Source organism: Dermacentor silvarum, chromosome 11, assembly GCF_013339745.2.
Source record: "Dermacentor silvarum isolate Dsil-2018 chromosome 11, BIME_Dsil_1.4, whole genome shotgun sequence".
Taxonomy (NCBI): Eukaryota; Metazoa; Arthropoda; class Arachnida; order Ixodida; family Ixodidae; genus Dermacentor; species Dermacentor silvarum.
Genome location: NC_051164.1, coordinates 86,210,589 through 86,230,861, shown reverse-complemented (window position 1 = coordinate 86,230,861; position 20,273 = coordinate 86,210,589). Strand labels below are relative to the sequence as shown.

General features: G+C 48.4%; 2 protein-coding genes across 16 annotated transcripts in view; one reads left to right on the top strand and one right to left on the bottom strand.

Moving 5' to 3' along the window:
• Window positions 1–20,273, top strand: part of LOC119433400 (probable maltase-glucoamylase 2) — a 128,637-nt gene that overhangs the window by 99,754 nt on the left and 8,610 nt on the right. For 14 of the 15 annotated variants that reach the window (XM_049659172.1, XM_049659174.1, XM_049659173.1 and 11 more), the window contains 7 exons: window positions 387–528; window positions 1,171–1,304; window positions 2,004–2,038; window positions 2,167–2,283; window positions 9,055–9,203; window positions 9,681–9,765; window positions 16,959–17,012. In XM_049659172.1, coding sequence (XP_049515129.1) covers window positions 387–528; window positions 1,171–1,304; window positions 2,004–2,038; window positions 2,167–2,283; window positions 9,055–9,203; window positions 9,681–9,765; window positions 16,959–17,012 — 716 coding nt within the window. Of the gene's footprint in view, window positions 1–386; window positions 529–1,170; window positions 1,305–2,003; window positions 2,039–2,166; window positions 2,284–9,054; window positions 9,204–9,680; window positions 9,766–11,763; window positions 11,905–16,958; window positions 17,013–20,273 lie in introns of those variants that run through there. The other variant, XM_037700590.2, reaches the window with a different exon arrangement.
• Window positions 13,020–15,095, bottom strand: LOC119433401 (uncharacterized). Its single transcript, XM_049659179.1, has 3 exons — window positions 14,595–15,095; window positions 14,242–14,433; window positions 13,020–13,799 (listed from the first exon to the last, which is right to left on the bottom strand). The coding sequence occupies exons 1-3, from the start codon at window positions 15,076–15,078 to the stop codon at window positions 13,405–13,407; spliced, it is 1,071 nt and encodes a 356-aa protein (XP_049515136.1). The 5' UTR covers window positions 15,079–15,095; the 3' UTR covers window positions 13,020–13,404.

Here is a 20,273-nt window from a genome sequence, read left to right as displayed (position 1 = left end):
GCGGCTGCATGCCCGTTGGTTGATCCCTGTGCAGTCTTGGCCGGCTCAGCCAGCCACACGCGACGCTCGTTCAGCTTAATTTGGTAGCGCTTACACGAGCCGAACAGACAGTTTCAACCGTATCAGTCAAACCTCGATTTAACGGAACTCGCGATGTAACGAACTATTTCTATTTCCCGATCATAGTTCCATTGAAATAACGAAACCTCGAATTAACGAAATTCGTTAATTCAGTACACATTAGTACGTACGTTAATTCAGTGCAAGTACAACTTCGTTATATCGAGGTTCCCTGTATATCCTGTATCTGCCGATTCGACCCGCTTTTTTTTTTTTTTTTTTGTATCCGCATTCGCTCGAACACCCAGTATGCTTCTCCTGCGCAGGGGCGGCGACCCAGTACGGCCCGGAGGCCCGTCTCAGCGACCGTACCCTGTGCATGAGCGGACGCTTGGGTGACACGGAGACCTACTGGCACTACGACGTGCACAACCTGTACGGCTGGAGCGAGATGCGCGCCACGCACAGGTGCACTTCACGCTATCACGTTGCATGGGTCAAATGACGTAGCCTTCGCGTGCTCGTGGGGATACGAAATAACCACATTTAATTCCATTATTCGCCACTGACTTTAGCTTGTACTACAGATTTTCATTGCACGCCATGTATTCGTATGTTATGTCTGCGTTAGTTCGCTCGAAGCGTCATGTCTAAGGGCGTTAGTTGTTACCTAGTCATGCTTCTGTGCCATTTTTTGTCTCTGACAAAATATGTAGATGATAACCGACTAAGCAAGTTTTGCCCATAGGGTTACGGAAAGCCGGTGCAAAACACGATCTTGGTCATCTTCGTGGGCTAGTTGGTGCATTTATGCTAACGTGATTCTCCATCGCCTCCGAGATCGAGACTACGTCTCGGAAACCATGCCCGTCAGGCGGCCTCGTCATTTTAGCGTTTGTGTTCCTGTATATGTGCTTTACCTATATAAATCACTCATGGAATCGATAGTTTCAACAGGACACCGTCTAGTCCGCAGGCTGAAGCATCATCAGCCGAACAGATCGCTGACGAACGAATGCCAAAAAATACAACGTCGAATGGAGTATATGTACAGATCCCCCCTGCTCGCGAGATCAAAGCCGAAACGTCAAGTTTTGGCAACTCTTGCAGCGCACTCGACGAAGTGCTGGGCGAGCGGCAGGTGATTATCAGCCGGTCGACGTATCCTTCGAGCGGCCGCTACGGAGGACACTGGCTCGGGGACAACCAAAGCACCTGGACACACCTCCGCCGCTCCATCATCGGTATTTACTGCTACTAGCTGCCACTTCCTTCTCCATTCGCTCTTCACTTCTGAGAAGGACTTATGCAGGAACGCGGGTCGGGATTCCGCTCATGATAACCTAATACCCCTAGAAAACAAGATTAATATTTGCGTGATAGTTTTGAAAGTGTCCCTGCCAAAGGTATGTGTTCAAAGAACAGAGATGAAAGATTGAATGTATTGTTGTTGTTTTTTTCTGAGCTCCCTGCTAAACGTAACTGACGTAATATCCCGAATAATTTCCCCAACCCGCGGAGAAAAAAGTATCTTGCACCGGTGCCCCAACCACCACAAAGGGCTACTAACGACGAATGCGAGGAAATTTGAATGAGCGGAGTCTTGGTCCCGTAGCGGTATACCCGCATTTAGGTCTCTTTGATATGACGTCCTGGACTGGCTCAGGACTGCCGGAAACGTCGGTCACAGCCAGTTGGTGTACGCAGCTTCTCGGAAAGTCTTGGGCAGCTCGGCACGACAAACCGAAAAAAAAAAAAAAGTTTGACTACGCGGCCATCGCCGGTCTCCGACTTCCGTGGGCATCGAAAAGGACACGTTATATTTCGACATGCTTATGTACACGCTATGCTTCGCAGCGTTTTCATCGTTTAGAAACATGCACTTGCCACGAATGCCGTATATTTTCCAGCAGGCCGTCTTCTAATGGTCTTCTCTTTCTCAGGCATGCTGGAGTTCAACATGTTCGGCATACCGTACGTAAGTAAATGCCAGTTTAGGCAAAGTCAATGGCCGCCATAACGAGCGTTCCGGAACCTTGGCAAAAGCGCACGGAGGCGCTGTGTACTCGGCGGAAGTGCAGCGGACCCGAACCGGTCGTGTTGCAGGTAGGCGCTGACATATGCGGCTTCGTCGGAAACGTCACAGAGGACCTGTGCGTCCGGTGGATGCAGCTGGGTGCCTTCTACCCGTTCAGCAGATCCCACAACGACATCAGGGCAGTCGTAAGTGCGCCATCTCCAAGTCACCATTCAGCGCAATGGAAGCCAGGAGCGCGTTGTATTTTTACTTCACATGTCCGTCGATCTGCAACGAAACAGACAAGCAGTACAAGCTGTCTACCATAGCCTCCGAAATCCTCCCATCTCAGAGGCCATATGCCGTCGTCGCGCCTATCTCCCGACTTTAGCGACAGATGGCGCTCGCATCTCAGAAAAAAATTCTCTCGTTAGGCTTAGGCGCGTTCGAAACGAGAAGCGATCTCGAAAATTCCTCAAGATTAGCCATAACACTCTCTCGGCGAAGCGGCATGCGACTAAGCAAAAGCCGTTTACGCAGTCATTTGCTACGAACAAAGTGAATTCTACAAAAACAACGCCAAATTCAGTTCGAAGCGGGCGACCGGGACCGCCGCCATGTTTTACGTACACTACGTACACCACGCTAACACGGTAACGTTAACTCTGAGAAATAGCGTGCGCACGGTAAACGGTATAGGTCGGTTAGCGTTCTGCGCATGCGCACTTCGATCCCGCTATTCCTGTCGGTGTATGTTAACGGATGTCGTCTCACAAGACATGTGCCGTTTGAAAGAGCGCCGTACAGGTGGTGCCTAAAACGTGACCGTCTACGAAATGTCTCCGGCTACGGAATTGCTTCCGGTGCATACATTTAACAAACGCATAGCCTTCGAGATCGGTACCCGTTATTGTGAGAGCTGTCGCTGGCACGTGGATTTGGACACCACATATTAAAGGAGTACGGACACACATAATACAAATTGTAGAAACTCTACCACATGCTTCGGGCATGTTAATGATGACACTTGGCAAGTACAAAGGGTGCAAAGCACTTATGAGATACTTTATACTTAAGTTGTCTACAGCAAATGTAATATTTAATTGGCGTCATCGACATTGTGACGTCACAACAAGGAGCAAAATTTCTGAGCGTTGCGTAATAACAAGGCTAACTACGAGGATGTTTCTAATTAAAAAGTGAACAAGAGCGCTATGAGCGACTTCTTGCTACTTTGCTCGGGCCACATACCTTACTCGGCAAGACGCCGACCGGGCAGACGTGCCAAACCCCTGGAAAGAAGGCACAGAAAGATCTGCTTTAGTGAAGGAGCAGGTGGTGTCCAAATCCGGTGGTGGTGATGATGATAATAATCAGGGTTCGCACAGCCCCTTGAAATCCTTGAATATCCTTGATATTGACAGTATAAGTTCAAGGGCCCTTGAAACTACTTGAATACCCGTGGGCTCCTTGTAATCCTTGAAAATCCCGTGGGATTTGTTCCGCTAGAGGAAATTAACGATGTACCTCCGCAAGTCATGCTGATATTTAAGGCCCTTTCGCTTACGAATGCCCATGAAAACAAGCTGTGTTGACTAAAGGGCAACATCAGGAAGTTTCGGTTTTAAATCTCGCAGCCCCTACGTCGTCTGGCAACTAATATGCATTGGAAATCCAATCCAATGCGAGACATATCGCTCGCTCGGCTTGCGTATAGTGCCTAGAATATACTCTAGTGTGCCGTCCACCGAGAGTCTCCAACGCGGGACGGTGGCGCGGGCTGTGATGCCTGCCGCCGCGGGCCACCAGACGGCGATGCCTGTCGGCACCATGCTAAATCCTGCGGTGTTCGACTCGCGTTCGTTTGCGATGCGTTGATTGCTACGCGTCGATTGCAATGCTTAGTTCATTTCTCGCCTTGCTGCCGCTTTCGTTGCAGTCTTTTCTTATTGTGAGTGGGTTTTTTGCATCTATGTGTGCACTCGTCTGTCTAAAGAAACTTTGAACTGGTCGCGAAACCGCGATTTCCCAGAGACGCGGAAAGAAACGGCTCATCTCATTACCCAGCGCGTCCGCAGACCCCGAACGTATTGCGGATTGGGACAAGAACATAAGAGGCAGATCGCCTGGCAAATGGGGAGACTCGCGTCGTGTCTTGCCTGAAGTCCGCCCATGTCTCAGCATGGCCCGGCACAGTCTCGAAGTGCAGCGCACCAAGCGGCCGGCGGCGGCAGGCATCACACTCGGTGCCACCGCGACACCCGCTCTCGGCACACTAGTATGTGTCTTTTAGGTACTATAGTCGGGCCGTTTGTCGGCCTCGTGCGCGCCATTTCAGTGAAGTTCGCGTTTGCGTTGTGTGTTTACTTTGACAAGATGCCAGGCGGGAAGTGCAAGTTTCAGCCTGCGTGGCTGCAACATACGGGCTATCGTCACTGGGTGAGACCGGAACCAAGCGATCCTTATCGAGCAATGTGCGCATTATGTCAGAAGACGGTCGACATTGCAACGATGGGGGAATCTGCCTTGAAGAGCCACCAGAAAGGCGAAAGGCGACGAAGTTTCCGTCGAACAGCCAAAGAAAAAGAAGCGGAGATAACAGCTCTTGAAAGAGAAATTAATGCGGAAATAGGGCTCCTTTCCTAAGTCATGTGAGGAAATAAAATTACGCTAACACTCCTTGAATTCTGCCTTTTTGCATCCTTGAAATCCTTGAAATGTCCTTGAATTTCCAGCCAAATATTGTGTACGAACCCTGTGATTTATTGGCATCCACTTTCCCTTTGTATCGGGGCGGTGACATATAGGGTGTTTTTACGCGCAAGCGTAGATCCCGGTCGGGTCTGTGAAATCGGTGAAACTCGCCACGAGGGAAGCGGGCGCTGGAGGAGGAAGGCGCCTGGAGGTGGGGAAGAGAATCGCGGGTTTGCGGCCTTTACGTTTGTGCTTTGACGCCGTGGTTCGAGTGTACTAGATTGGGGAGTGGGTCCAACGAGGGCTCTGCGCTGAGGCATTTTTTAATTTAAAATCCAGTTGGCGCCACCGTCACTTTCTCCCGAATTGAAGCTAAATATTTCTACAGAATTACCTGTCTGGTTGGGAAAATTGATTAAGACTTAGAGATTGACTCCAACCAAATAAGGAAATTTACTAGCCCGACGTTTCGGAACCAATTCGGCTCCTTCTTCAGGGGGTATTCTTCGGAGGTGGCGGTGTGCCGCTTAAAAGACGGACCTTTTAAAAGCGGCACACCGCCACCTCCGAAGAATACCCCCTGAAGAAGGAGCCGAATTGGTTCCGAAACGTCGGGCTAGTAAATTTCCTTATTTGGTTGGAGTCAATCTCTAAGTCTTTTTCTCCCGAATGAGCGGCCCCTCTCGCCGACCGGACGCTTGTCGGGTCGGAGACCCTACCGCAGCTGCATGGAGCTTTGACAGGCGGATACTCGGTGGCGGTAACACTGAGATTATTCCCCACCGATCCATCGTAAATAAAATGGAAAAAGAGCGGCGGAAAGAATGCAAACGACGCAACAACGACGGTGCGTCGAGCAGACGACAGCTACGCAGCCCACCAGCACGCCTCAGCCAATGAGCGCTGTCGAAACAGCCGGAGCCAACGTTTATTGGCCGGAGATTCAGAAAAAGGCGACGGCAGCGCCGCCACATTTTCCGCGTCTTCACTCTCGGCGCTTGCTAAGGCGTCCGCTGGACCTACTCCCCCATTCTAGTACACTCTACCGCGGCGCTCGCTGTGCATGTTCACGGCGTCTCCTCTTTGCATGTGTAGCAATATGAGCTTTCCCTGTGGCACACCAGGCGTCGCATCGTCGAGATCAGTGTAGCGTTCGCGCACTTTGCGTTTGTGCTTCGACGCCGCGGTGCTCGCTGTGCATGTTCGCGGCGTTCATACGAATGCGCGTAACCCACGTTCACGAAGTGAAACATCACTATCTTTTTTAGCTATATCAATTTTAAAAAATTGCCTGTCGCAGATAGCACAACTCTAACCGTTGATCTAAATTACTCTATAGGGCGGCCACTACTACTACGAGAAATCAAAATGCCTTTTGAGTAATTAACATAATGACCCTTTTTACCATTTTGCGGCAAATATTTAAATCTACGAATTATGGCCGGTGAGTTCGCAAGGCGTATTCGCTTGGAAGGAATTCTCTGGACTGTTTCGAGATATTAATAACTGTCCGACAAAATGCATTGGTGTTCCAGTTACTTTTGTGTTTCAGTGCAAAAAAAAAAAGAAAAAAAAGTAAGTGGAACGCCAATATGCATTCCGAAAACTATTATCTCGAAACTGGTGCAGTCCTGAGAATTTGTTCCCAAGGGGATATGTCTTGCGAACTCGCCGCCTATAATTCTTACATTGAAATATCTGCCGTAAAGTGTTTAATTGTTCAATTAAGCATTTTGATTTTTCGTAAAAGTAATGGCCGCCTCATCGAGCAATTTATTTAGATCAAGGGTTAGAATTGTGCTATCTGCCATAAGCAATCTTTAAAAATTTTGTGCAGCTAGAAAGAACACCCTGTATAATCGCCTAGCCTGCTTGAGTCAGAGGACTTCACCATATCCCAGTGGTGGCGCCCTCTGGATAAACAAATGCGGATCGGATCTTGAAGGCTATTCTTTTACTGGTTGCATGCGGCGGAAGCGATTGCGGGAGCCGGAAATACGTCATAGACATCTGGTTTAGGACACCACCTATTATGGGCCTTTAAAGGGCCCCTAAACCACCCAGAGGTCGAAATTTAGTTGTGGTGTTGCAGTTGTGCACGAGTCCACAACGAAAACGTATCCGCGAGAATTTTTCGAAATGGTGCCGTAATAGCGGTAATAGCGGAGTTACACGCGTTTGATAATTGAAAAACGGCCCTCGCTCGTTTCGCTCTTTCCTTCGCTACTCTCCTCGTCGACTGTTCTCTCCTCCTCGCCGAGTGCTGCTTCAAATGTCACGTGACATATACGTCATCGTCAACGCGCTTCTCAAAACACCTCCCACTTCCGGTTAAGGCACGTCCACGCGTCCACGCTAGCGGCAAGTGTACCGACGGCGAACCGGCCTCCCGTGCCCTAGAACGTCTGCCGCGCGAGAGGTGTCCAAATTAGACGGTAGTTCGGCCGTCGCACCGCCCGCAGCACGATCAACGGGCCAATCGACAACTGCGAAGCTGCGCGCCTCCGCCACCGGCGACGAAAACATCGGCTGCAGCTTCTGTTCCAAGAAAATAATTTTCCCTAGATAAAGTGATGCGTAAACTGTACATTTTATGAAGAACGATATCCACTGTCAAACGTTAAACACGAACTCGAGAGCTCCGATACTTGTCGAGCTCAGCTGCCGTACTCGGCTACCGACGGGAGACGACCGGCTCGGCTGTGCTCGCATCGCAGCCGACGGCGCCGCTAATATAACTTAAGCGTGTTTTCTTCTTCGTGTACAATTATTGCAAAGAGCGTCGGTAATTCATTCCGAAGCGCCGTCCGTTTTAGCTTTGAAGTGAGCCGGAAAAGGCCTAGCGACGATATCGGCGCCTTCGAGCGATCGGCAGCGGTGAGGCTACCGCACAAATGGATCCCGTTCTCATCCTCTCTACGGTCAAGGAAATCTCGCCGTTCGCGAGGAAAACCGCCGTCGAACGGCGGCCAGCGAATGGCAAACGGCACGCGGCGAGTTACCGTGCTGGTAACGGGGACGTGGACTCAGCGCTTCTCGGCTACCTGCTGTTGCTGCGGTGCCGGCCCGTGTTCATGCGAAGCGTGCCTGTGTTGCGCGCTCGTCTAGAAAGGCCAACATTGTCGCACTCTGTTCGCGCAGCTAATCAGACCGCTAAGCACGACTGTGTTGGAGCGCGAGCGATTTGGCACTTGCGTTGCGGGCTGTAATTACCGATTCGCAAGGGCGCACAAGCGAGAAACACAAGGAAGAGCAGGGAGCGCGCGTACCTGCTAGCAGACAAACCGGAAGTCGTAGGTTCTTGTTCGACCAATGGGCATCGTCCCCGACGCTGACATCACCATATTCACTCTGCTGACATCGTGACGACCGCTGGGGATACCAGAAAAGCCACGAAAAGGGGACGGCTTTTTTTTTTTTTTTTTTTCTTTTTTGTCGCGCCCGAGCCGCGTAGCGCTGCAGCGTTTGGCATCGTTGATTGTGACGGCATTCTGAACTCGATGCGAGTTTACTTGAAATGTTCAAAAAATATCTGAGGTGGTTTAGGGGCCCTTTAAGGCGTACATTTGTTGCACTGAGAATATTTAGTGAACGAGAATAAAGGGAACCGAGGGGCCCGATTTTTAGTAAGCATGTCATAAGAAGCCAACAAACAACAAATAACACCAAGGACAACATATGGGGAAATTACTTGTACTTATTAATTGAATTAAAGAAATGATCAATTAATAGAAATGAAAATGGATGAAAAAACAACTGTCCGCAGGTGGGAAACGAACCCACAGTTTCGCATTACGCGTGCTGTTTTTTCATCCATTTTCATTTCCATCAATTTATCATTTCTTTAATTCAATTAATAAGTACAAGTAATTTCCCCTATGTTGTCCTTGGTGTTATTGTTTGTTGGCTTCTTATGAGAATATTTAGGTATCGTTTGTTGTTTGACTGCGTAAATCCGCAGAGAACAGAGCAGGCAGCCGGCACGTCTGCCAGTGTATATGTAATACAGATGCGGCCACTTATATGCCGAGTTGTTATACGAGTGCTGTCCTGTGTGTGAGCTATTTGGCAGGACTTCAACAGCAGCAGCCACGGTCAGCAAAGTCCTTCGCTTCAATAAAAAAATTATAGTACATTCCCTACTAAAATAATCAATAGCTTAAGCTGACATTAACTTCAGTTTTCCGAAATATAAAAGACCCAAAAACGCAAGAAATACTGTGAAATGCATGTCCGCTCGCACACGCTGTGACACCAAGCCCATATATGCCCGCTGCGTCCAGGACCAAGACCCGGCGGTGTTCAGCGAGGCCGCGCAGGCCGTGATGAGGAAAGCACTGCAGGTGCGCTACACGCTGATGCCCTACCTGTACACACTCTTCTACGAGGCGCACAACAACGGCACGCCGGTCGTCAGGCCACTGTTCTTCGAGTGAGCACCGCATTTCATATACGTGGGTGGTTCCTTAGACCGAGCAGGAAGAACCAAGGGTGTACAACACGGCAGCACTGGACTTTCATCTAATGTTTATTAGAAGCGGGTGAAAATATATATACACACAGGGCAAAGAAAAGTGCATGCATGTAAACAACGGCAGAAAAAAGAATACAAGAATATCATGTCCTCATACTCAAAAATTTTTTTTCAATAAATTGTTGACAGTTTGGTGCATCTTTATAAGGAGCTCATCCGCCCGCGCCCTTTCTCCTGACGACCAAAGTCGGTCACCGGGGGAAAAGGATTGGGTGGTGGTTTTGCTGCGATCCATGCACATTGGCACTATACAGAAATCGCTGGATGGATGCTTGTTCAGGATGCAAGATATGTTGTATATGCGTTCACTGCGGGTGCCGCCTTCTGGATATTCGTAATTGCACTGCCGCTGATGACGTCCTGCCACGCGTGCAGGTTCCCACACGAACCCCATACGTACGGCATCGATGCGCAGTTCATGTGGGGCAAGTCTCTGCTCATCTCGCCCATCACACGAAATGTAAGATTTTTGTTTCTTTTGCTCTTTTTTTTTGAGCCTTTAGTTACCACAAGTAACGTTATATTTCTATGGTGTCCGAAAAATAAGGGTGTGTCGAACAAGCGTTGACGCTAAAGAAGACAATAGAGAGTTTTAGCGAGTCCAGTATTCCGCTAAACGCAGGCCGATTGGGTGGAATAGCTGGGGAGCGGGAGCGCAAACCGCTCTGCCTGCGTCTTAACAGAATACAGGACACGCTGAATCTTTCTAATGTCGACGTAATGGTAGTTCAAATTATTCCATGGCTAAATGTTGATTATATCTCTTGATTCTGTCTATTTGTCTCTATTTCATGTTCATTATTCATAATTTCGTATCATATTTCTATCGTATTTCACGCGCAAGTACGCTGACCTTGTCTTCTCGCCGCACTCGATGGCGACCGCATAGTTCTGGCCTGGTACAAACCCTCGACCGGTGAGGCCAGGCGCTATATTTGTACAATAAACTACGCGACACCTGCACAGGCAGAACTTTTGGCCATCTGGACCGCCTTACAAGACAATGCAGCGCCATCCACCATCTACACCGACTCATTCGAAGCATTAAACGACATTGAGGACCCCAGTGTGGAAGATATCACTGCTCTACGCATCCGCCATATTCTACAGCACACGCAGAAGAATGGCATTGATATTAGGGTCGCCGGGCCACGTGGGGACCCAGGGGGCAGGTAACGAGGTGGCGCATGATCTTGCCACCTCACAATCTGGAGCTTTTTGTCTCCAACCTCTACTACGCGGGTCTCCCGACATTGGTGACCACCCCTATGCAGATTTGCCGCCGAACTCTCATTTTGAAATGGCACGAATACGTCGCTTCCTCAAGTACGCTAACAGGAAGAGACTCAAATATCTCACTCCTCCTCACATGTTTAAGGACCTCACCCTCAGCCGATCCCAGGAAATATTCATAAATAAAGTACTTGCCAACACAGCTAGTACCCATGACAGAATTCACAAATGGCAGACGTTGGCTGACCAAAAGAGGGCATTGACGCCTCTGCCCCCCCCCCCCCCCCCCACAATACGCACCTTCTGCCACTCCGTATGCGAAGCCAACTTGCAGCATCTCATTTTACACTGTCCCACCTTAATTATTTATTGAGACGACAGGAATAGAGAGTTTTAGAATAGGGGCCCCAAACGTTTTGGGGCCCCAAAGAAATAGCGTCAACGCCACTGCGCATGCGTGAGACACAAACTGCAATTGGGTTTTGCATCGGGCACGCTATTTCACCGATTTAGCGGGAGCCCCAATAGCGGCCCCAAAAACTTGGCATCAACAAACATGGCGGCACCAATCGAAGCGACGGCTCCAACCTAGCACCAAACTGGGCTTGATTCGTGGTAACGCGTGAAGTTACTAAGCTAGGAAAAGTGACTACGGTTATTGCTTTCTCTCAACTAACGTGTGTAATGAAGTTTGATTCATTAGATGCCGCTGATTCAGAATTAGATTGTCGAGTTCATGGCTCGTAGGCCTAACACAGAAACGCTTCGGCTGGGCGAGAAGCAGGCGAGAAGAGACAGCTGAATCCACTGGAAAGGCCAAACTTGAGGACAAACGCAGCCAAGGCGTGCCTTAGCCGAAGACGGCACTTTGTTCAGATGACCATTTTCTAAATGGCACCAGCGAAGACGGCTGCATCGTCACGAATGCGATTTTCGCAGGACGACGACCTCGCTTTGTTGCGCGATGTTCGCGCAGTGAACCCGTTTGCCAATCAGGCAGGACCGGCAAGCGTGGCCACGAACGTGAAAACTGCAACTGAAAAAGACTTCAGTCAGCACGCACTCCACGGCAGGCTGGACCTACTGCTCGCCCAGTACCGACGCAACGACAGGGCAAACATGAGGAAGTAAGTAATGTCCATTTATCGCCTAGCGCCTATATTTGTTTTTCTTTCTTGCGGTGGTTCAGGTGTACTCGTATTCATCTATAGTGCTCGCTTCGCAGGTCTGGAACTGAGGAGCAGTACACAGAAAAAGATCAGCTCCTGCAGGAGATTACCCAGTTGGCCGACGATTTTGGCCACAATATCAGACTGACGGCTGCGCGAAAAGTGGCTTGTGCGCGTCCGCAGTCGTCTTCCATCTCGGCTGAGGAGCGTAGTGCCACTTCTTACGCGAGAGATGCTGCCTAGGCAACGCATGTGGTGCACCTGACAGATGCCATCATTGTTGAAGAGGCCGACCTCACATGTAAGGTTTTAGGGTCTGCAGACAGCACCATGCACTTACTTCATGAACCCCGCGTTCACCATGTCCTATGCTTGCATTTAACATACTTTTTCGTTCCAGGAGAAATGTATATGCGCTGTGTTTCTTTCCACAATGCGGCCATGATATATTGCTATTTCCAACACAGTAACAGCTACACATGTATGCGAAGCAGTGTTTGTGGTAAATATGTTCGAAGGTCGAACATCATAATAGCGTATTGTGATTGTATATTTAATGCATGTCAACATTACAGAATGCCTTACTTTCTTTGTGTCTGTCATACAATGTTCCGCGTTAGTGCTTTTTACAACACTAGTTGCTCTCTGTATAGTGAAAACCACGCTCATTTCAAATGCTGCTCAGCCATCTTTCTGCACCTAACTCAGGGGCTGTTTTAGCTCAAGTATGCATAGTTAGGCCACTACAACAAGTAGGCAGAACTATGCTCTGTAGGGCTTGCACTACACTACAGCAGCAGGGAAGACATGTTTTGGCAACATGAGTTGCTCTTATCAGTTAAGAGAAATAGTGCTAGCAAGAATTACATGTCTGTCAAGATTTATTTTGATTCACGCAACACGGATTACACAGACACCACTGCACCACAATTAATACAAATGCACGACAGATCAGCACGAAGGTGAAACAGTGTACAGATTTCATATTGTCTCATTTGACCCCCTTTTTTTTGTGCAGGTGCGAAAAGAGCTGCCAAGGGTGGCAAACTCGCCTTCTTTGAAAAAGAGGCTACTGTATGAAAAGTCGATGAAAGTGACTGAGTGCTCCATAGAGGAGCGAAAAATTGTCTTCGCTGAACAATGCCTCACTCTCACAAAAGACCAACTTGAGCAAAGAAGGCAGGAATGGGAGGGGCAGCAGCGAATGCTGGATGAAGACCGGCAGCTGCGGATTGCAGAATTACACAGGCTACAGACACAGCACGAGTTCGAAGTACAGGGCAGAACGAGAGGCATCCCTTGTAACCCAGAGGGCTCTCCTTGAAGTTATTCATAAGCTTTCACAAAATAAAAAATAAACATCCTTGAAGCTCACTTCGATGCATTTATTTCTTCAAAAAGGAAGTTTTGAGGTCATTATCCTTGTAACATCATGCTTAAATACTTGAACATATAGTTATTTCGCAAATTAAAGTTTGTTCAAACTAAGGCTGTGATGCTGGTGCTCTACCACTGCTCCAGTACTGCGTAAACAAGAATAAAGCTTGCTTTAACAGGTCATACCAAATGTATCATCTGCAAATATGATTGTTTAGTGGTTCAAATTGAGCCAAAAATTGATAATTTTAATGTGCTCTCCAAAATGCTCTTGTGGGGTACACATATACGCGAGATCCCCAATCCAAGGATTGAGCATCTCATGCAGTGACAGGCACGAGATATTCTTGCAGAGAGGGTGGTTTTAAGCCAAAAAACATAGAAACCTGACTGCCATACAAACATGTATGGCAGTTTGTCAGGATTGTACCTACTTTGTACATCTGCGATACATTTTGTAGAAGTATTTTTTGATTTTTTTCAAAGTCCAAGAAGGCAAACAGTTCAACAGTCTTGCCGAACCCCCATTCTACGGCCTGGCGGACTGTACTCATGCCAGAATTGAACCTCTGCTGTGTCTCTGTCTGAGAAGATCCGGCATATGGGCGCATCAGCAGTGGACGTAGTGGGTACAAAGGGTCCCCGTAGAGGGTGTATGAGGAACCCTGGACCAAGTGCTCAAGCCTGCTGTAAAGGCCACTGTCCCCCAGGATACCTACAACGAAAGCAACAATTTTCAGCACTCAGCAGGCACCCAAGAAATATTTTAAGAGCACTAAGAGAGACATTTCATGGCTGAAGTGCCTTAACAAGAATATTATAAAACAAAGTGGTACACAGAATGGTTCTTTTTCAATCGTTGTGTCTCGTGATGTTAGCTTGGCCAGTAAATAACAGAAGGCCTTCTTTGGTACTATTCCAAGCAGTTATATACATAATAATTCAGGGGTGCAGGTGCACACAGCATTAAGCTGAACAAACATGCACTGTAAGTAAACGTCCTGTGTATTAACTTTGTCTTAGCTTAAGGTGTGCAGCATTGTGCTACATTACAAAATATTTTTTAATGACCTAGATATGCATTGTTTCTATGAAAATACGATTATGTGATAAAAAGACATTTTGCATTATAGTAAGTCTGTCTATAGTGCACTTACCGGCGTCGTGTCTGTGACCTGAATAGGGGCCGTCAAGATCACACACGATGCCGTTGGCGCACATAACAGATTGATACTTGACAGCGTGAACCCGCTTATGACTTCTTTGGTTCACCGATGGCCGGCAAATCGGTCTCGCTGTCGCGTCCACGAACCCCCAGCAGTTCTTAAGTGGTGCACCTCTGCGATGCACTGCCTGTAAATAAAAGTAGATAACATAAGCAATTACCTTGCCACTCAAGAAATGCTCAAAGAATTTGGGATTAATGTGGTTAAGCTTCGAGACAGTTTTAGCCAAGCATATCTATACACTCACATGAGTTCACGTTGTTCAGTATTTGAATGCACTGTACTTGCCTGAGAAAAACGGCCTAGTTCTGCAAGGTTCAGCCACTTGTTGTTCGTCAAGTCCAGCAGATGTCCAAAGTTGTCTTCGATGTGTCTGAGCACTGTTGACACAATGCTTGACAAAGTGGAGCAATGGCGGCCAAACAGTGGCTCCAAATCCCGCCACCTGTTGGGACACGCCAGCCTGCGTAGGCTTATAAGAAGGGCTTCCTCGCCACTTACGCAGACACCCTGGGAGCTTATTACAGTGTCCGGCATAAGCAGATACGTTTTGAGGTCCTTGAGGTGCTCCTTTTCAAATGTAAACATTCGCCTAAAAGCATCTTCCTGTAGTTCTTCGATGTTAAATAGGCCGTTCACCGATTTGTATTGCCGGGGTGTGCGCTGTCGATATCCAAGGAAAATGTCTTCCAGGTCACTCCAACTAAGGTCTAGATAAAGCAGCTGCTCACAAAGAACGCCTACGCGCGATCGATTCATTTTCGGCATGAAGGGTGATGTGAGATTCTGAACTTGACTAGGGTTGACGTCGCTAACACGGCAAGAAACACGACTGATACTCTGGATTAATTTGGCTGGTGAAGGCACGTTAAGTTGGTTACTTAAAACTAAGTGCAAGAAATTGGTTGCTCATAATAGAATAACCTCTAAATTGTAATGAAACGCGAAAATACGGAAGTCAAAATTACTTTTCCTATAAAATGGCATATCTTATTTTAATATTTACAACAGCTTCTCTTAGTCGCCGTAGTGGCGCTACAAGCGCAACCCGCTTAAACCCGCTATCCGCCAACGTTGCTATCCGCAAACGCACTTCACTCTTCACTCCTGCATGCCCCAACTAGAGTGTACTAGAATATTTACTAGAGTGTACTAGAATAGTTCTAGTACACTCTACCCCAACGCTAACTCCAAGTTTGGGGCCCCAAAGTACAGTGTACCCTTCTTGTACACTGTACCCAAAGAGCTTTGCGCATTCTTTCTACATTGCGCATATCTTTCTGCATTGCCACATTGAAGCTTTACAGAACGACATTCTCGAAAACCCCGATGACCGAGTAAAATTAGCCCACTTCGGCGTTGCTAGCGGCCTGGCTCGCGCGATTTAGTGGGTGTCTACCTCCTCGTATGTCCCTCCTCCCCCACCAGCGACCTTCGGTCCTCCCTTTTCTTAATAATAGAATTAATTCATTCATTCTTCAGTGTCGACACTTTCTTTTATTGCGATAGCAATTGTATGGACAATCAAAGCGGATTTCTGCCGTCGGCGTCGCTGTCACCGTCTCCGTGAGGTTCCGTATGACGTCAAACGGCGATGAAATCCTCGCCGCGCGCCGTATGCTTTATGTGATAGTGAGAGGGACGCGCGCTATCACGGGGAGCGAACGCACGGCTACGTTAGCACGGCGGAGAGCAATACGCATTGGAGAATACACATTTGGTGCCCCAGCTAAACGACGTTTAGCTGCTGCACCAAATGTGTATTTATATAACGTTGCGAGGTGAGAAAGTGGTAAAGACTTCGGACGCTGCTCGACGAATGTCGATCCCGTCGAAAGCCTCCGAGCCGCCCCCAGGGGCACCGGCAACAGTCACCAACGCCGCGCGCGTTCCGTGCGAACGCGGGCAAAACGCCGACAACAGTTCTGCGCGTTGCTGGTGCTGCTGCATGTCCAAGTTTGTACAGCTGATAAAACTACTATCCTTACTCCGTATAGCTCTCTACTAACTTGCTATCGCAATTGATGCATCGCCTTTCGGGGGAAACTGCGACATTTTTTTTTTTTTTGAACTGGTTACAAGATAGCCAGATCCCAGATATACGAAACCCGTGTGAAATCAGCAAAGAAAACTTTGCCTTAACAAAAACACAGCTTGGAGGTGTTTGTAGACTTCTTCAGCCCCCAGCACTGCACACAGTACGCTATAGTGTATAGAACAGCTTAGCAGGGCACGATGTGGCGCCTCCTCCAGTTGCCTGCGCACGCGCGACTGCAATGGCGCTCTCCCACCTGGCTTCTCTGTGCTGCCCAGCAGTGTATAGTGAGTCGTGATATGCTAAAGTGATAAGGCAGTGTTCAGGCTATGTCAGCTGCAGGCCTTATGGTGCTTGTACGGCGAGGAAAAAATTTTGCCGGCACCTGTAATTCCAAACTATATTGCACAGGTGCGGAACACTTCCAGCGTGCTTTGTTTGTTTGTTTGTTTGTTTGTTTGTTTGTTTGTTTGTTTGTTTGTTTGTTTGTTTGTTTGTTTGTTATACTATATAACCAGTGACTGTCACCATGTTGAGGGAAACGGGCGAAGCTGAATGTGTATTCAATTGCAATGCATGAGCTTCCTGTCTTCCCACCGCTTTTCTCTCGCAGAACACGTACATGTCCTTCTACCTGCCAGCAGGACTGTGGTACGAGTACTACGACGTAAGTCATTGCACATTTTGAGCCTGACCCTGGGCGAATTCACTTTGCCATCTTGCAGGACGTGCCCCGGGGGAAAAAACGGAGCTTGTGTTGACAGCTCGTGACTCTGACTGATTCATTGATTGATTGATCGATCGATTGATTTGGATTAACGTTCCAAAGCAACCCTGGGGCCATGTGGCATGCCGTAGTGGCGGGTTCCGGATTAATTTGAACCACATGGACTTCTTTATTGTGAATCTAAATCTGAATGCACGAGCGGTACGTTTTTTTTTTTCTTTCCAATTTCTTGCTTTCATTTTGTCCCCATCAAAGTGCAGCCGCTGCTGCTAAAAATCGAACCCGCGACCGCGTGTTTAGCAACAGGACAGCTCGTGACTCTATCAGTGAGAGAGCGCTAGATCAAAAGTGCATGATCAAAGGGAGGCCTCAGTCTGGAGCTAATGCTTCGACAAGAAAACATGTCTTCATCAAGTCACGTTCTCAGAACGCCAGGCTGAGGCCTCCCATGTTTGTCCACCGTTGATCACTTCAACTTTCTATCTCTTTCGTTAGTGTGAATGTCAGCGAGAATATCTTATTGACGTTCTGTGATGCACGTATTTATAGGCGAGATTCATGAAAGCGTATCGGCCCCTATAACACGGGCACTTTCGAGCGTGATTGAGTTCGTACATGTCGCGCTCGCTGCAGATAGAGCCTCAAGACGGGTGACTTTCGAGCATGCTTAAGGGGAAGATTTAGCTCGGGGTCTCTTATCTAAATACGTGGGAACGGAGAAATCGTTTTAACAGCGAAGCTGTTTAAGCCGGTGGTTGCGCCGTTAGGTGTAGGCCGAAAAACCTCGCAAAGCGATTGCGTCACATGCGTTGCCTAGCAACGCCGCGCACCGCATCGCTTCGCCTTCGCTCTCGTTCGGATTGGTCGCCGCAGCTGCGCAGAGGCGGACCTAAGCCGTGACGTCAGAGTCCCGCGGGGTATAGGCACCGGGCGGCCGTTGTAAGGCGCCAGCGGCGCGCCGGCGATGATGATGATGATGATTTATTGGCATCCCCTTTGAAACGGGGCGGCGACAAATAGTCACCTAGCCTGCTTGATTTAATCAGGTATACTATACATGTTCTTTATCTTGCATTTTTGTATACCTATCATTATTTTTCTTTTTCAAAAATTTACCTTGTACCGCTGCCTATGATTTTAAGAGATCAGGTCGCATCCATCTTTTCCCTACTTTTTTTCCACCAGTACTCTAATCGTCTCTTGCTGATCTCTACGGCTGATCTGTTTATGTTTCCTTCCACTTTAAACCCAAGCGCTTCTGGGAGTTGCACGTTACCTACGGTTCTCGCTGGGTGGATCCCGTCGCATTCCATTAGGATGTGCTGAGTGGTCTCTGGATCTTTACTGCAGCATACACATGTCTCATCTGTGTATGTCTCATCTGTGGCGATATGCTGGGGAACAGCGCCGCGAGCGGCAGCTGTCGGAGCACTGGCATGTGAAGCAGACGACGGGACGAAGGCGCTCGGTGCTTACAGTGATTTGGCACTGCGGGTTTTAAGGGCTGACGCGCCGGAAAACGCATTTTCGTGTGTCTGCTTTTGAGAAAGGTCGTCACTTGTACGAGGCAGATCACATTCGTGGCATCAGGTTGTATATAAAGCAGAAAACGAGCGCAAATTGTGATGCAAATGCACCACGCGAACGGACCTCCGCGGCAAGCTAAGACGTGGAATTCCAGCAGTTATATTGCAGATGTTATTTTGCTGTGCGCGTTAACATTCTCGCGTATTTAATCATGTAAATAGGCGAAGAACACAAAAATTATGGACAGAAAAAAAAAGGAGACATACGTCTTCCTTATTCTGTTTCTTGAGCTGCTTCGCCGATCGCACATGTGTCAGTAAGTTCCCGTTCTCTGTCCGTTGTAGTTCTTTTATTTTTGCAATGCTTCCCCATTCTTAATTGCTTATAAACTAGCCCAATCTTCAGACACGGCTCATTTTATATAGCTTAGCGCGACGGGAGCCGTCGGTGGCGGTGAGTGTGAACACGCCACTGCGTTGGCGTTCGCCGTTGATGCACAGCACAGTCGTGTGCCGGACACAACCAGAGTTGGGAATTGCTAGAAAGGAAAATGTACATTAAAAGGAAGACTGATAGACTGATAAGACGGCAAAATGACCACAAATCTGAGTGTTCACCTTCGGTTCCCAAGCTCCGGAGCCGTTACACTGCAGAGGCGAAAACATGCAAGTGGGACACGAAGCTCTTGCGTATGAACGGCTCTTTTATTAACGTTAGAACAACTAGACCATAGCAAATCAGCGTCGGAAATGTACAGTGCCCAGCGACTGAAGCGCTGGCAGCGCGTGGCTGCCACCGTTTTTTTTTTTTTTTCGTGCCACAGGTGAGCGCCGTGGGACCAAATGCAGTCATAATGCGTTAGAAAGGTTCTCGCTTTCACTATACACCACAATGCATCAGTTTGGCGTCCCCAGCGCTTACAGTCAGTGCAAAAAGCGCTGGCGACCATGCGATTCGAGTATCGCGTTTCAATTGCTGAGCACTGTACGTGCTGTTGCCTACACACCGCACATATACAGACTTTCCGCCTGAAAAACGCGATGCCGCGATGAACAACGTTGAATTGAATGGCCTAACCATCTTCAGTCATGTTTCAGTAACTGTTGGTGCACCTAAAAACGCAACATGTTCGATCAGACTTGGTTTCACGGCAGCGCCTGCTGCGCGCGGCCCGGCCGCCACATGCCATTACATTCGCGGCGCCACCGCATGAAGGCGCCACCGGTCGGCGCTGTCGTCGGAATTTAGTTTCGCCTGGTAGGCACTCCGCCGCCGAGCCGCCGCCCATGCCGCGCCTACCACAGCAGCCGCTGGGATTCGCGGGTGTTTGTACGTGCGGTTACATTTGTGAGGTCTTTATTCTATGATTTTACAGCGAAGGAAACGCAGTATGTCGACGAGCTGAGTTGCGTCGAAATACGCAAGAGGCTAAAGTTTTCATAGGATTCCTGTTGATGAAAACCGTTGCAAGCAATGGGCCGCCGCGGTAAAAAGCGAAAGTTGTATTCCGATACCAGATCATTCATTGTGCGCAAAACATTTCGTAACCGTTAAGCTTCTCTGTTATTTCGAGTGGCGTGCATTAACCAACCTATGATCTTAGGATCGTTATTAGCGTGTCATTACAATTTCTTGCCGCAGTGTGGAAAAGCTAGATTATGATTAGCCTTGAAT